The 16,078-nt window shown below is 33.2% G+C and overlaps 2 protein-coding genes across 6 annotated transcripts in view; one reads left to right on the forward strand and one right to left on the reverse strand.

The window, feature by feature from the left end:
* LOC143201948 (uncharacterized) overlaps positions 1-2,436 on the forward strand; it is a 65,395-nt gene extending 62,959 nt beyond the window's left edge. For all 4 annotated transcript variants that reach the window (XM_076413176.1, XM_076413173.1, XM_076413174.1 and 1 more), the window contains exon 6: positions 1,033-2,436. In XM_076413176.1, coding sequence (XP_076269291.1) covers positions 1,033-1,160 — 128 coding nt within the window. In that variant the 3' untranslated portion in view covers positions 1,161-2,436. The remainder of the gene's footprint in view (positions 1-1,032) is intronic.
* Positions 2,437-3,050: 614 nt separating this feature from the next.
* Positions 3,051-16,078, reverse strand: part of LOC143201947 (secretory phospholipase A2 receptor) — a 38,341-nt gene continuing 25,313 nt past the window's right edge. Inside the window, exons 2-7 of one of the 2 annotated variants that reach the window (XM_076413171.1) lie at positions 14,756-14,983; positions 11,710-11,869; positions 9,305-9,512; positions 4,649-4,871; positions 3,731-3,902; positions 3,051-3,680 (exon numbers count right to left, since the gene is read on the reverse strand). In XM_076413171.1, coding sequence (XP_076269286.1) covers positions 3,509-3,680; positions 3,731-3,902; positions 4,649-4,871; positions 9,305-9,512; positions 11,710-11,869; positions 14,756-14,983 — 1,163 coding nt within the window. In that variant the 3' untranslated portion in view covers positions 3,051-3,508. Of the gene's footprint in view, positions 3,681-3,730; positions 3,903-4,648; positions 4,877-9,300; positions 9,513-11,709; positions 11,870-14,755; positions 14,984-16,078 lie in introns of both variants that reach the window. The other variant, XM_076413170.1, reaches the window with a different exon arrangement.

A 16,078-nucleotide genomic window follows, 5' to 3' on the forward strand; every position in this document is an offset into this window, starting at 1 on the left:
GTATCAGATGTTAAAGCCATGAAAAAAGCCTTAAAAAGAGCTGAAAATTTCATGGCGAATTGACATCACCATTTAGATATAATTTTTCAATCATAACGAAAAAAAATATATAAAGACCAAATAAAATATTTATGGAAACCAAACTTACTTATCTTTTCTTTGAGCAAAGTTATAGGCAATCAAAATTGTAGCGGTACATTTGCTCCACGTTGTATTAATAAAATGTAGTTTCTTTAAGGAACACTTTTTTGTGGTGCCAAGATAGTAAGAAGGCAATGTTTTTTTGGACTGTGTGAGTAATTTCGTTCTTTTCACGATTTTTTTTATAAATCTGTTCTTTTTCACGAAGTCTTGCATCCAATGGAACCATGAGGCGATAATAACCCTCTGAGTTTATTTTTTACTAGTTTGGAAGTAATCTACGAACACAATTGCTTTCATATCTGCCTTTTTCTTCAAAATCTGGGGACCTGATACCAAAGAGGTATTCACTATTTTGATCGAATCTCTTATTTTGATTCAGAACAATGACATAAATCTAAATTTCATTTATGCTGTTTACTGACACAGAGATATTGATATTTTACAACTTTACGTATTTAACGTCACTTTCTTGCTATATGACTTCTTAAGCTAGTTTGAAAGTTGTTAAATTTCTAAAGATAATGGCAATCTTCCGTAACACAAGATGATTATACCAGAATGTTAAAGGAATTCGCTGGACAATAAAAAGAAACATTTTTAGGAATGAGGAAATGGTATTAGCTAAATGTAAATGTGACAAAAAAACACCCTTTTCCATTGTTACTGCACTAGTTCGTAACTAAAATCATTGTAATAATATCTGACAGATCGAAATCACAATTTGCTCAAGCTCTCATGAAAGATAACACTATTAATAGTTGTACTGGTGAGATATATATGTCCCGGGCAATCATTGAATGCACTAAGACATTCAAACATTACAAATATTAGATTTAAATTAATTTTAAGGAAAAAAAACAGGATTTTTAGTGTTGGTTTTTCTTTCAGTTAAGGATGATGCGTTAGGGGTACCGGTGGTACCAATGAAGATCCACTACAGAACCTACAAAGAGCGCAGCAAAAGCCCCTTACATCCTAGACCTATCGTCGAGGAATTTAACTTCGACAGACCTTAAGAGCTTTTTAAATATTATGATAGTACGGGTTTAACATATAAAGGCCAAACAAATTGTATAGTCTAACCAAAACTTAAATTGAAATGAATTGAATTCAATGCTACTTTTGATATACTATAAATTATCAGTTTGGCACCTAGATGTGTATACAGTTTTTTTTATCACTCGTGATTTTCTTACAGCGGGACGTCCAAAAGAAGGTTTTCCAAATATCATTTCACTACAACAATAATATTATATTATTAAACTACTAGTGTCGGGAAGTGTTTATTTCTTCTATTTCCTTTTTGTTTTCTACTATGTGATGCGTTTTATTGTTCTCCTTGAATATATTTAATGTATTCTCTATTGATATCCCATTCTCTCTGGCATCATTTCTCGATCATCTTCTATGTTCTGAAGAAACCGTTGCTTTGCTCTTCAAGGACAAGGAGTGGACATTAAGGCTCATTAGACAAGGAGGTTTCACATGGTTTATAGTTAGGATCTAGTAATTTAGATACAATTTCTCTAAACCATATCCAAGAGTGCTTTTTGTCTTGATAAATGAGAAGTTTTTTTAATATACTTTTACAAATTCTTTCGTTAATCAAACTTTATATGTAGTGGTGACAGAAGAATCTTATGATGGTCTTCTAAAACTTTAAGCAACATTTTCTTTCTTCAAAGGTACTCTCTTTGTCTGCTGCTCTTTTGTTGGCCAAAAAGAATGGAGACAGCATGTTATATCCCACACAGCGGATGGTATACTTAATTTTATCTAAAGGTATATTAATATCTTCATAAATTTATCTTACTGAGTTTATTGATTGAGCAAGAAGCAATGCATCATATCTATTTCCAATACTTAATAATATATGTTTTAAGCTTGTTTTTTATATTGAAATGTTAAAATGTGAGAAAATTAGTGAGTGATGTAACTTTCTTTCATCATTGGCCTCTGTTATTTATATGAGTATCTCAAATATCAACGATTTATTTTATGTGTATTGTTATTAATGTTACTGTATAGGATAAATTGTACAGCGGCATTAAAAGCAACTAATTGATGTATTTATTTGATATACATTGGCTTTAATTTTCGTACTTGTAAACTTCGTGTAATCATGTGTATCACACCAGTTTAGTATTTAAATAATAAAATAATTTATTCAAAATAATTAGAATATATGTGTTAAGAAAGAAGAATTATTTATTATAAAAAGGTACAAGTTTGGAATGTATATCCAACTATAAAACATACTTAGTTTTAAATAAATCCAGTATGCTTTATCAATTTTACTATATGTATTTGGTCCTTCTTGCAGTACCTTACTCGGATATAATAACAATCTTTATACTTTTCGAAACACTTGAATTTGATATAGAATATATATTTGAAGCCTCAGTATCGTTTTGTATCAACAAGTCGCGATTTCCATTCATAACTAGCACAGTCGCTATGATTCCTGAGACAGTATATGGCTGTCTTATTTCAAATTCATTCAGGTATCCGTATAAAATTACTTATCAAGAGATGAAGACAAGTTAACGTTGGATTGGCAATTGTTTGCAGTTTGTTGAAACATTTTTTGGTGTAGCTAAGTAGAGAAAAGTATCGCTGCTAATGGATAAGAAGCTATATGGTCGCAAGAGGTGGATTGAGAGTATTCAGAGGCAACCAAAGGTACCAGTAAGAAACACTGAAGCTTTATAAAAGATCCCCAGTCCCATTACAATTCAAGTTGTAAGACTACCAAAGAATTGAAGCTTGCAGCTGAATAACCGCCAAGGACAAATTGTAGTATCTACTTTCTCAGACATAGATGTATTTGGAATCAATGCCTATTATTATATAATAGTAAAAACAACATAAATACTGTGTTGGTGATAATAATAAAAGTTGATATATTGGATTTATATTCATTTTTATTCTTTATGGCTTTGATATAAAGCGTGTAATATATAGTCATAATTAAAAAAAATATATAACATCGAATTACATAAATTAATATCTCTACATGATTCATTAGAATATGGTTGCAGCATTTATTTACAGGGATAGTTTTAAAAAATGGCAGTGTTACACTAGACTACTATTTTTGATAAAATGGTGAAGTTGCTAAAAAAATATAAACGACTTTTTCTTTTATAGAATACAACACACAATAAATTATCAAAGAACTACTAACTGGTGGTTAAGATGAGTTGAATAAACATTTAACAGTACATAAATAAAAAAAACAAGCGGCTTTGTATAATCAAAGAAAATTTATAAAAAATGTTTGAGGCACTAATACTGTTGTTACGGTATAACTCGATCAAAAAATCATCGGTAATAATTAATTGTCATAGTTTAGTTCGATATTTCAATGTCGTTTGTTGCGTTTTGATCTTTCACCGACCGTACTTCGTATCTTGTATCTGGGGTGGCTGGTGATTTCTATGGTGGTACCTCTGGGTTGTCGCAGCTTCTTCACCATTCTGCCTTTCACCTGGCAAATGTAGCAATGCTCCTCCATCTCATTTCGAAAATTCCATCTGTCGAGAGAAAATTAGAAGTGTATAAAATTCAAAAACTTAGAACTTACTGATACGAATATTGAGGATCCACGATGAGGGCTTGCCATTCCGTTGCAATGGTACTATTTTGTAACACTTCCTCTGCGAAACCTTTGAACTGTAAAGGTCGTGCATTTAATGCCCATACCCATTCGTTGGTCTTTCCATTGTATCGTCCACCAATCCACCGTTCTTTTCGTTCTAAATCAAAATATTGGTTAAATATCATCCATAAATAACAATGTTCTTACAAATATATCAATTTCTTCATTTAGAATCATCATAAATTGACTCTAGAACATTTTTAGCTTTAGAATAGGGGCACTGTTTTGTTTAAAATAATTCGTCACATAACTTCATTTATATCGCTGAAAATGTTACTGAAAATGCAACTCATATAACTTTTTTATATAAAAATATTAAAATAACATGCCATTATGATAGTAATATAATAACACATAAATAAATGCTTAAATGCTTTCAATCATCTGGTTATGAAGATCTAGAATAATGGAAGGAAATAATGAAAAGGAAATAATCAACAAGACAATTTACAGAACAACTTTAACATTCGGTTGCGAGATGTGGATACTGTCAAAGATAAATAAAAAGTAATATATAAGTAACGGTAAGTAAATGAAAGGCTTCAGAAGAGTCAAGGATGTAACAAAGTATGAGAAGTAAATTAATAAGAGAATACAGAGGATAACCTATGGAAACCTGGAATGAGTGTACCAGAGGAATACTTCAGGAAAAACTACAGTAAGAAGACTGAGCAGAGACAGCAATTAACCAGAAAAATATATGTGGAGTAGGAGAGATAATAGACATTAAACATAACACACTTATACTACTATGTGGTACCAAAGGTGTTTTTTCCACAAGGAAAGTGTTGGTGCTAAATTAGACTTGGAACTATTCACTAGAAAACTACAAAAGCAACTCACCTGTGAATTGGTTCAGATATATCCTCAATTTTTTGTCCTGTGCTTTAGTCTTGATGATAGCCAGGTGGGCGTTGATGCTGGCACAGTTGAAATGGGCATCAGACCATGTGGCGTTCTTCGTGCTGAAGAGATAGCATTGATTCCCGAGCAGCATCCAGTTTTGTGGGCACAAGTAGCTTATTCCCTTAGTAGTTGGTTTGCTGGGATAGGCTGCTTGTGTTTTCTGTACTGAACAAAGTTGGTTATAATAATATTTTGGCGATACCTAATTTAGATTTTGTGATGATGTTTCTTGGGCAGCTATTTTAAGAAGTTTCTGTAACAGATAGCCTAGACGGTTTTAACGGCAGCCACCTTAGTATCAATCTATACTCGCACCATGGATGATGTCCGAGTATATCAGACAGAAGCTTTAGGTAGAAAGAAACTCTCGAAATGGTACAGCTGCTTCCAAAATGATTGCAAGTAGACAATGGCTTTCGGAGCTCTATTACTTTATTAAGCAAACAAATGGCTAAAATTTTAATTGCAGACACTTTGTTACCTATCTATACTTGCGCTTATGGATGATGTCCAAATATGTCAGGCAGAAGTTTCAGGTAGAAAGAAGCTCTCGAAATGATATGGCTACTTCAAAAATGGCTGCAAATAGATACTGGCTTCCGAAGTTCTATTAATTTATTACGCAAACAGATAGCCCAGTACGTTGTAACTGCAGGCACTTTAGTGTCAATTCATACTTGTACCCACGGATGATGTCCAAATATGTCAGATAGAAGTTTTAGGTACAAAGAAGCCCTCGAAATGGTATGACTTCTTCAAAAATACTTCTTGCAAATAGATACAGGTTTTCGAAGCTTTATCACATAGGAGGATCATAGGACCGTAAAGGATAGTAACACAGTGTTAAATGTTTAATATTGACAAGAGATGTTAACCTTGGACAGAATGAACATGTATAAAGTAAACTAAAAATTCCAGAATACGATATAAGCAGTTATGTTGGTTTTTAGAAGAAGCTACAAAATACCAAGGCATACGATTCAGCAAAAGATGAATACTAGTATAGCTAGTATAAGGTATACAACATAAAAATTCTATTTGAACAAGGCACTATGTGATATAGCTAATGCTGGCTCACATAGATATCCAGCTATCACAACATTTAAAAAAGAGATCAAAAGAAGAAACTCCAGACCAACCTATACTTCTATAAAAATATAGCTCTTCGGATACTAGATGAACCTCATCCTCAGAGTGAAGAGGGTTGAGCTCAGAGTACAAACGTTAAGTGACTATGCAGAAAGAACGCGCAACTTTCGACTAAGAAAGGTTTATGAATTAACTTTAAGAAACGTGTGCTTAAATGTTACAGCAGCAGCAGCAGTGCTTAAATGAAGCAGATGGAAAAGAAAAGACAGAAGTGGCATGACGAAATAATATTTTAATACGAGAACACGTTTCCAGAATTGGGCTGTATTTTAATTACTTGTAATTAAATGTTATGTTAATATAATTAAATAATATGTTGAAATAAGTGCAATAAAACTAACAGGGGCGACTGTTGCAATACGGTTGTTTCATTCTATGTTATCAAAATTATCAGGAATAAACAAATGATACTTGTTTATGAGAACCTAAAATAAAACGATAGGATATTTACCGTTAAATTAGTTGCATTTCCTACCGATTACAAAAACAAGTAACTGTTGGATATGAATATATTTAGTTATCAATAACAAACAATTCATAGTAATAACATATGTATAGTGCAATATTTACGATATAGCGTGAATGAGAAGCCTTGAGTCTAATTTTACTGTAACAGACGGGAGATTATTCAATTATATTTCTCAGAAACATCCAAGAAGTCCTAAGAACTAATAATAACAAGTAGACATTGCCCAAATTAATGGGAACGTTAAATTTTGTTTGCCACTCACTCACCTTGGTTTTATTTGTTAATTTGGTTTTATTCGACAATATTGCAATATAAAATCGGAACTAATTATATGAAGGTATTCGTTAACGAGCAATAACGATATTTGATAATATATGAAAGAGTAAAAATATGAACATCGTTAATGAAAAGTCATCGAAATCAAAATAATTTGGGAACAAAATGCTGGCAGTTGTGTGCAAACCAAAAACCAAGAAGTTCCTTTTAGGGTTGTTGGCCGCCAATTTTTAAGGTTTGTTAAAAATTACATTTGATTTATTCTGAAAAAATATCGAAAAATATCGATATTTTTTTCACAAAATATCGATATATCGATATTTTGTTATTATTAACAATATCAGCTAAGAAACTGTCAGCGTCAATTGTTTTTTTTTTCATGGATCACTGGTAGAACAAGATATATAATAGTTTTTTATCCATTTGGATAAAGAAGAATTAGTGATACAAAAAAATCAAAATCCCTAAATCCTTTAAACTCGTTCAATATCCAGCTTATCCGTTAGATTTAAATTCCTCTGACTTTGGTATCATTTCATACCTTAAGAGATTCCTTGGATGGTCGTTTGTATTACTATATATTATTATTATATATTTATTATTTCCCCGTATTATTGTTGAACGTCCTATTATATTAAAGTAATCCTTGTTGAAAATGCTAAAATTTCAACATCATTAGAGCAGAAAAAATATGTGTAGTGAATATTTACTTTTAAAATCCTATCGAATGTTGACTTTACGAGATTGTTTCATATAAGATAAGTCTTTGGGTATACGTTGCCCAAAATTACAAGCAAATATGTTAGTTAATAGTGTAATAAAATACGGATCTACATAGGTTTTTTAAATGTTTCTCTGATATGTTATAATAGTACAATATAATATTAACTAAAAATTGGTATATCTTTCTGTAAATTTACTTTTTTTTCATTGCTGACTACTGTTCTTTTTCTTTGGTTTCTGCTAGTGTTTGAATTAATATAAGAATAACGTCGTTTTTTAAACTTATCTAAGAGTTGCTTCACTCGCGATTATTAAAAGAATCTTCATCAATAACTGTATAGAGCTTCAAGAAATTTCCATCAATATAAATATTCAACATTATAGTCAAAATTAAAAAAAGTAGTTTAAGTTATAATATAACTATAAATAGAAAATTATTGGGACAAATATAAATTATATATCAGGTGGAGATTATTATTATTATTAAGTAGTACGTCCAATATATCACACATAAAATATCTAGTGTTAAATATGATATCAAAAAGATTTAATCCCTGTTGGAATTTAATAAAATTGAATGAACGAATTTGAATCCTAGAGCCCTTAACCAGTATAGTTCAAATTGTTAGAGTTAAATACTTCGAAATAGTATCAGCATATCGTAATAGATGTATTAACTAAAGTGTATATAGTGCTTTCAATAAAACAGCCAATACACAACATGGTTGACGTCGAATATATTGCCAAATGCAGTTTGTAAAAATGTAAAATTCAAGATTGCAGCTCGAATGTTTCTCAAAATACTTGTTCTGCATTCAAATCTTGATTTGTCTCCCAGAAATCTTACGCTACACGAGCGACTAGCAAGTAGAACAGCTACACCAAAATATAAGGAAAACAAATGCCAAGCAGAATAGAAGACTCAGCTCAATATCCGTTCATTGTATGATTTGTACTTTTTAATTCAATAAATGGCCCTTAGTGAAAGAAACGTGCTGCTAATTATTATTCGGCTCTCTAATTGCTTGGATCCAAAACGATGTGTGCTTGTGTTATAAGAAGGTACAACGTAGGGCAAAAGTCCCGTTACCATTTTGATTGCCTATAACTTTTGTTCAAAGAAAAGATAAATCAGTTTTGTTTTCATGAAAAGTTTTTATAGTCTTTAGATTTATCGCTCATTGTGACTGAAAAATTATATCGGCTAACTGGTGACCGCGATTTGCTATGCATCTTTCGGCCTTTTTAAGGCATTTTTCATGATATCCTGCAACATCTGACGCTGGATTTCTTCAATTTCGTGACGAATATTGTATTTAAGATGTTGAATCGTTTGGGGCTTATTCACATAATCTTTTGATTTTAAAAAACTCCATAAGAAAAAGTCTGGTTCTGTTAAATCCGGAGATCTGGCTGGCCATGCTAAATCGTGAAATTAGTCTTCGTGGAAAAACGTCATTCAATAATTGAACGAGCTGTGCATCTTGCTGAAACTACGTGTCCTTTAGTCCTTGCTCTTCCATTTCAGGCGCAAGAAAATTTCGAATCATGTCTTAGTACTGTTCAGCAGTAACAGTAACTGCAACACCTTGGTCATATTCAAAAAAATAGGAATCAATGATGTTTCCAGTTGTTTTTAGTGGACGCAATGATGTTTCATGAATTAATGGAGGATTCTGTGTTCCCCAAAACTGACTGTTCTCTTTATTAACGTGGCCACTGAGAAGAAAATGCTTCATCGCTCATTATCAATTTAGTCGAATAATCGAACGATTATTTTTAATATATATTGTCACTATTTTTGCTTGTTCTTCTGGCGTATATTTATCCATAATAAAATTTGGACGCCTACACGACATAATGGACTGCGAAACTGAGCTAAACATCGCATAACCAAGATGGTGCGCAATCAAAATGATAGCGGGACTTTTACCCCACCTGCTATTTAACTAAATTAATTTTAAGCACTCACTTACTGATTCTGAATTCGTCTGGGCCATCTTCTTCTTCAGCTTCTGGCATTTCTTCTTCTGCTTGTCCGTCAGGGAGTTGTACCTCTCGACGCAGCGGTGCACGTTCGATCTGCGATCGATTTTCTTGTCGGTGGTTTTAAATTCCACCGACATCTTGGCTTCGGTCTCGCATACGAACGGTATCGAGTTCATACAGTTTTCCGAACGCCACCTGAAAAACGCAGCCATAACAGCATCAGACGGTCGTCACACGTTCCCGATACGTGACCACGTGAGCTGGGTCTTGAACAGCTGCGCAATCAATGGGAAACATCTTAATAGCCCCAGGCTTGTATATCTGATAAACAACGGCTATTACTGCAGTTTCTGGTCTGCAATAATAATTGCGGGAATTGTTTACTGGATAATGTTGTCTGTACAATGAAGGCTAGACAGGGCGTGGGACCTCTAATGAAATAATTTAATGATATTTAGAAAAGACCAATATTTATTGGGATAGCTCTCAAAATTTCATCATATTTAGATCATTATATATCATATATTAGATAAGTTAAAGTTATAGACAGCTACTGACAAAATAAACATGTTAAAATCTGGTTATTATTATTTTACAACTTACATAATTATAACCGACTCATTATAATTACGCAAGTAACAAATTGAATCGTATTTTTGATTTTGAGCTCATTTGGATTATTGAATGTTTATAAAGAGTCCTTCATTTGGTGGATGTAACAATATTTTGGTACAAGGTTGTATCTTTAATACGTTTTGATGAATGATTGGTTTAAACATCCCAATATTGTCTGTTTCACAAGCAGCTCTCTAGATCAGTGTTTTTAGTTCTTGATTGTTTCTTTCTTCAATTCTTTCCTTTATATTAATCCTTGGCTTGGCATTATATTTTTATTTTATATTTGGTTTTGTGCCCGTTTTTCTGTAACCATTTTTTGATTCCTTTTCATACTGTCATATTCGTTTATTTCTTTCTACATTTTTAAGTTTTTTGAAATTTCTGTACTCTTGTCTTCTCTTTGTCTTACGTTACTTTTTCTATTTCTTTCCTTAATTTCTCTTTTCTTTCTTTCTTTTTTCTTCTTTTTTAGTAATTGTTTTAATTTACATCAAGTAATGTTTATTGTTTAATTTTATATTATTTATATTAGTGAATTTTTTGTTTTTTTCTCGCATGTTGTTATTTTAGTTTACCTCCTTCTTTTTTTCTGCGTTGTTTGTGTCTTTTCTTATTTTCTCTTTGTTAATTTTTCTTTATTCCCAATATCCCTGTTTTATCCATCTCCATAATCCTTGTAATTTTCATCCAGTGCTATTTGTCGTTTAATTATTTTGTGAACGTAACCAATCTTTGTTGTTCAAGCTCATTAAATCTATCGCTAGTATTCTTATTTAGGTCCTTGTGCTAGAATATAGAATGTTAGATTGAAATACTCAAAGGCTCTTCTTATAGATACTGGCTAATATACATGATTACAACCTTGAGGAGGGAAACATGTCTCTTTTGCTTCTTTTTCGAGTTCTTTTGTTAGCTGTGTTAATCTAACTAGTTATTTATTGTAGTGTTAGTGTTATCGTGTTCCACTCGCAAAGCCCTTAAGTAAAATGTAAATATTTAAATCAAAAATGCTTTTTTATCAAACATTTTGTTTTCTGTCTCAAAAACTTTTAATGAAAGTTTATCAAGTGCTCTGACAGATTTTCAAGGAGGATTTTATAAGCTGATGATAAGTGCCCGAGTAATTTGTGTAATATGAAGGATTCAAGAAATGAAAACTAACTATTAATTCATAAACTTCCGCGAAAGGCTTTGGGGAGAGAAAATCAGCAATCAGATGACTAGCTCCTTTATTGCGACAATCGTACATTCAGTTCTATAAGAGAATCACTATTTCATTTCGCGGGGATACCTTGCCGTTCCGAACCCTTCGTATTCTACACAATTTACCCAGTGAGACGTTCTACTGTCTTTCAGAGTGATGAAAAAATAAAAACGGTGATCTTCTGATGGTTTAAATATGGTAAGCCAACTTCAGAATGGGTACTCGACATTTCTAACGTTGAAGAGTTAGAGAGCGGCTTCAAATAATTGAAAAAATAACTTGACAAGTGCACAGAATTTAATTAAGGGAAAAGTTGAAGCCATTTTGCAAAAATAATATATTTTAATAACAAAAATTCCATCCATTCCAGATTGTACAAAGAACACATGAAGTCAGATTCAAAAACATACATTATTTTGGATAGATTACGATGTCACGTGTTTACAAATTGCTGCACTGTATGAATACTCATCACTATATGAAGCTTGAAGACTCAGCTAGATGATTAATCGAAGCTACAGATTAATCGAAGCTACAAGAAAAACAATTATACATAAGAAAACTTCATACCTATTTCTTTGGGTGTCCACCAAAAGGCATGTCCAGTTATCGTGTCCATTCTTGCTGAACTCTCGCAACGACAGGTACTTAACGGGAGTACCGTCGGTATAAATCCACTTCTTCTGCTGCCAGTCTTTGAACGCGCCTACCCAGAACGTCCTGTTTTGACCTAATAACATGAGACGCTTATGTCAGTCGAATAATATCGGGGGCAACCTTTCCGTCTGTCGTAAATATGTCTATTTGCGTCCTGCCTTATTTTGAACGCCCACGGACATAATGACCGAGAAGTATTTGACAAAAATGATCCAACAATTATTTATTTCTCAATTATTCTTTGGGATAAAATGTAAAGCTTAACACCGAAATAAATAACAATACAGTTTTATTTGTTTGTAGTGTCCATGTAGTAAGTTATTACACTATTATGAAAAAATATAGATTGAAACTAGAGGCATGTAAATTAATTGTAAAGGATATACAATAGATGATGTTAATGTATATTAAATCGCATCTGATACATTTGCAACTAGCTTCATATAGAAGCTTCACTCTTCAGTATGTGTCATTTCATTGAATCCTAAATGAAAATGTTTTTAGTGCATTGAAATATCGCATTTTGGGAAGTTTTACTTTTTTGCTACGCTACCATTTTGATTGCCTATAACTTTGCTCAAAGGAAGTAATAAGTATGTTTGGTTTTCACATAAAGTTTATTTGGGTTTTAGATTTTTTTTCCTTTATGATTGAAAAATTATATAGACTATGGCGACCACGATGCTCTATGAAATTTTCGGCTCTTTTTAAGACATTTTTCATGACATCCTGCTACATCTGAGCTTGAATTTCTTCAATTTCGTGACGAATATTGTCTTTAAGATATTGAATCGTTTGGGGCTTATTCACATAAACATTTAATTTAAGAAAGAAACGTAAGAAAAAGTCTGTTAAATTCGGAGATCTGGCCAGCCATGTTAAATCGCCACTTCGCGAATTTAGTCTTCGTGGAACGTCATTCAATAATTGAATTGTTGAAGGAGCTGTGTGTGCTGTGGCCCTATCTTGCTGAAACCACATGTCCTCTGGTCCTTGCTCTTCCATTTCAGGAACAAGAAAATTTCCAATCATGTCTTGGTACCTTTTAGCAGTAACAATAACAGCAACACCTTGGTAATTTTCAAAAAAATAGGGACCAATGTTGTTTCCAGCATGAATACCACACCATACAGTTGTTCTTAGTGGATTCAATGATGTTTCATCAATTAATTGAGGATTCGGTGTTCCCCAAAACCGACTGTACTTTTTATTGACGTGGCCACTGAGAAGAAAATGGGCTTCATCGCTCATTATGAATTTAGAGGAAAAATCTTCAATTTCACCAGACAGGCTTAGGATTGCTTTACTGTACTCAACTCGCTGATCAGGATCTTTCGGTAGAAGTTTTTGGACTAAATGAATTTTGTACGGGAACATTTTCAAATTAGTTTCCATAATTCGCCTTAAACTGCTTGCAGAAATTTGTAACTAGGAACCACGTCTCCGAATTGATGTTTGTGGAGACTCACAACACTATCGCGCACCAGAGCCACATTTTCAGCGTTACGAGACGTCCGTTGTCTTCCAGAACGGGGCTTGTCTGTTGTCAGACCGTCCTGTCGAAAATTCGCATGCAAACGATAAATTGTGATTTTGTGAGGCACTGGACGATTAGGATATTTTTGACGCAATTTCCGCTGAGTGGCAATAATGGGACGATTATTTTTCTTAAATGTTGTCACTATTTCTACTTAATCTTATAGAGAATATATATCCGCAATAAAATTTGGACGCCTACACAACACAATGGTTAAAGCGAAACTGAGTTAAACGTGACATAACCAATATGGCGCGCAATCAAAATAGTAGCGGCACTTTCCTGTTTTTATCTTAAGCTGATAGACTCCATCGATTTCAACATGTAAATGCTGGTTTCGATGGTTGAAAAATGGCGATTTTGACACCGAATACAAATAGCGTCCTGGACAACCAAAAAATCAAAGATATTATAGATTGTGATCCATAAAAAAACCAAAAAAAATATACAGAATTGTCGAAAGTAACACATGAAAATGATCTAAAAACTTGGATATATTGTGCCGAATGAAATGAAAGAGACATTGAAAGGCGTTTAGTCATGTGTGAAATTTCACTTCAAGGGTAATATTGGCAAGTTTTTTTTGCATGGTATTGTTACTGGGGATGAAAAAGCGAAAAATACCACTTGGCGAAGCACGAACATCAATGGCAAGGCCGAATAACTATGTCTACAAACTAATTCTCGGTATTTGTGGTGCTAAAACCTAATGAAACCATCAATAGAGGCCTCTATCGACTACAATTGATGCGTTAGAGCTAAGAACGAAAACATGACCGGAATACAAACAAAAACACAACAATGTTATTCTTCAGCCAGCCAACGCTGAACCACATGTCGCAAAACCGGTATACCAGAACATTAAAATGCGAAGTGCTTCAGACCTTGCTCCTTCTGATTACTACTTATTCCGACATTCAAGAGTCGTGGTCTGTATAAGCAGCGCTTCAGATCTTATGAAGCAGAACAAAAAATCGTTTCGTGGATAACTCCAAAAAATACATTTCTTCCGAGGTGTTATCCGTAAATTGTATGAAAGAAGGACAAAAAATAGTGTTATATATAAATATTTTGTATTGTTAGGTGTTAATATTATTTTGTCTCCGCATAATAAAAAAAGTGTTTTTGTTGAGCGTGATTATATATAATCCAAAACGAATCAAATTAAATAGAGTTTTTATTCGAGATAATTTCTACGACGACCCATTATAGTTCTTTGTCCTGTAATAAAATAAAAAGAAGCCGCCTAGATCTACATAAAACGCCTACTATTAATAAATAGTAAACTGGGTTACTAACACTAACATCTACGAAATTGATATTAATAGTAAACCACAAAATGTCACCTCATTATATAATATAAATAACAGCGGATTACGTATAGTTAAAACGGGACAAACTTAACGAACTCAATGTACGTACCAACTGTCTTCAATTTGTCTTTGACGAGGAAACTCTCGAACTGCAGCAGCTCCTGCCGGTTCGAGAATATCGTTAGGGTGCTGTCGTTCAGGTTCTTGCAGGCGTAGAACGCCTGAAACCAGGTGGAGGTACCCCCGTAGAACCGGTAACACTTCCTACCGATGGCCGTGAATTTGTCCGGACAAGCATATCGGTAGTTGAGAGATTCATTATGATTGGCAAAAACACCTGAAACAAGGAATCAATCGATTAGTTATACATTTTTTTTACTATTTAATTATTACATTGTTACTAGTCGTTTCCGACTAGCCTCCAATATATATATATATATATATATATATATATATATATATATACATTCTCATGACAATGGAGTTTTTTCTCATGCCCCTTGCAATTCTCTTGATTTCTTAACTTACTGTGGGTATCTGAAGGTCTCGATGTAGGTAGTCAGCCCTGTAGTATTGGGGTGGCCCACAATACTTCTCAGGACTTTGTTCTGAAAAATTTGTATTTTGTTTATATTACTCTCTGCATAGAACATACCCATAACTGAACTCCGTATGTCCATATAATTTTCAGTATTTGCTTATATAATAGCAATTTATTATGTACTGATAATTTTGATTAGCCAATACGTTCTCCTGTATTTCAATTCGAATTATTTTCTTCTTTATATGCATCAAGATTCATTCCAAGATATTGAACGTTGTTGCTAGATGGAATTATGGTATTATTTAATGTTATTGGTACTTGTACAGCCTGATTTTAGATGAAGTGCACATGCAAATATTTACTTTCGTTACATTTTTTTAAATGTATTTTAAAGTCTCCTTTTACCAACTATAGGTTTATCTGAACTGGGCCTAAAGTTTAACATGGGCTCCGAACCACCGTCCTCAGCATTAAGCTTATCGACTGGCGAATGACGAACTATAGAAATCATCCCAGAAGACATCCGGTCTTACCCAGCCTGGTAACTGGCGTGACTGGTATCATTTTCCTTGTCGGATTTTATACTCTTGCCTAGAACAATCACTTTTTCAACAAGAACAACAATCAAATTTTAAACAATCACAAACCTACATTTACGACCATGTCCCAGTAGGATTCGAAGCCGCGGCTATCGCAACAGTAGGAAGACCGTCCCATCGCCTTTACCACTGTGCCACCAAGCCGGCTCGTTAATTTTTATTTTCCAAGTTTTTGTCCAATTATTTATATTATCACTTTCCTGTTGTAATTTTCGTGTGGCTTCTCCGACAGCTATAATCGCAGTATCATCAGCAAATGAAGCCATCGTAACATTCTTTATTTGTGGTA

This window comes from Rhynchophorus ferrugineus, unplaced genomic scaffold (genome assembly GCF_030347505.1).
Source record: "Rhynchophorus ferrugineus isolate W39M unplaced genomic scaffold, kcgeb_rfMv2 rfM9, whole genome shotgun sequence".
NCBI classification, from domain to species: Eukaryota; Metazoa; Arthropoda; class Insecta; order Coleoptera; family Curculionidae; genus Rhynchophorus; species Rhynchophorus ferrugineus.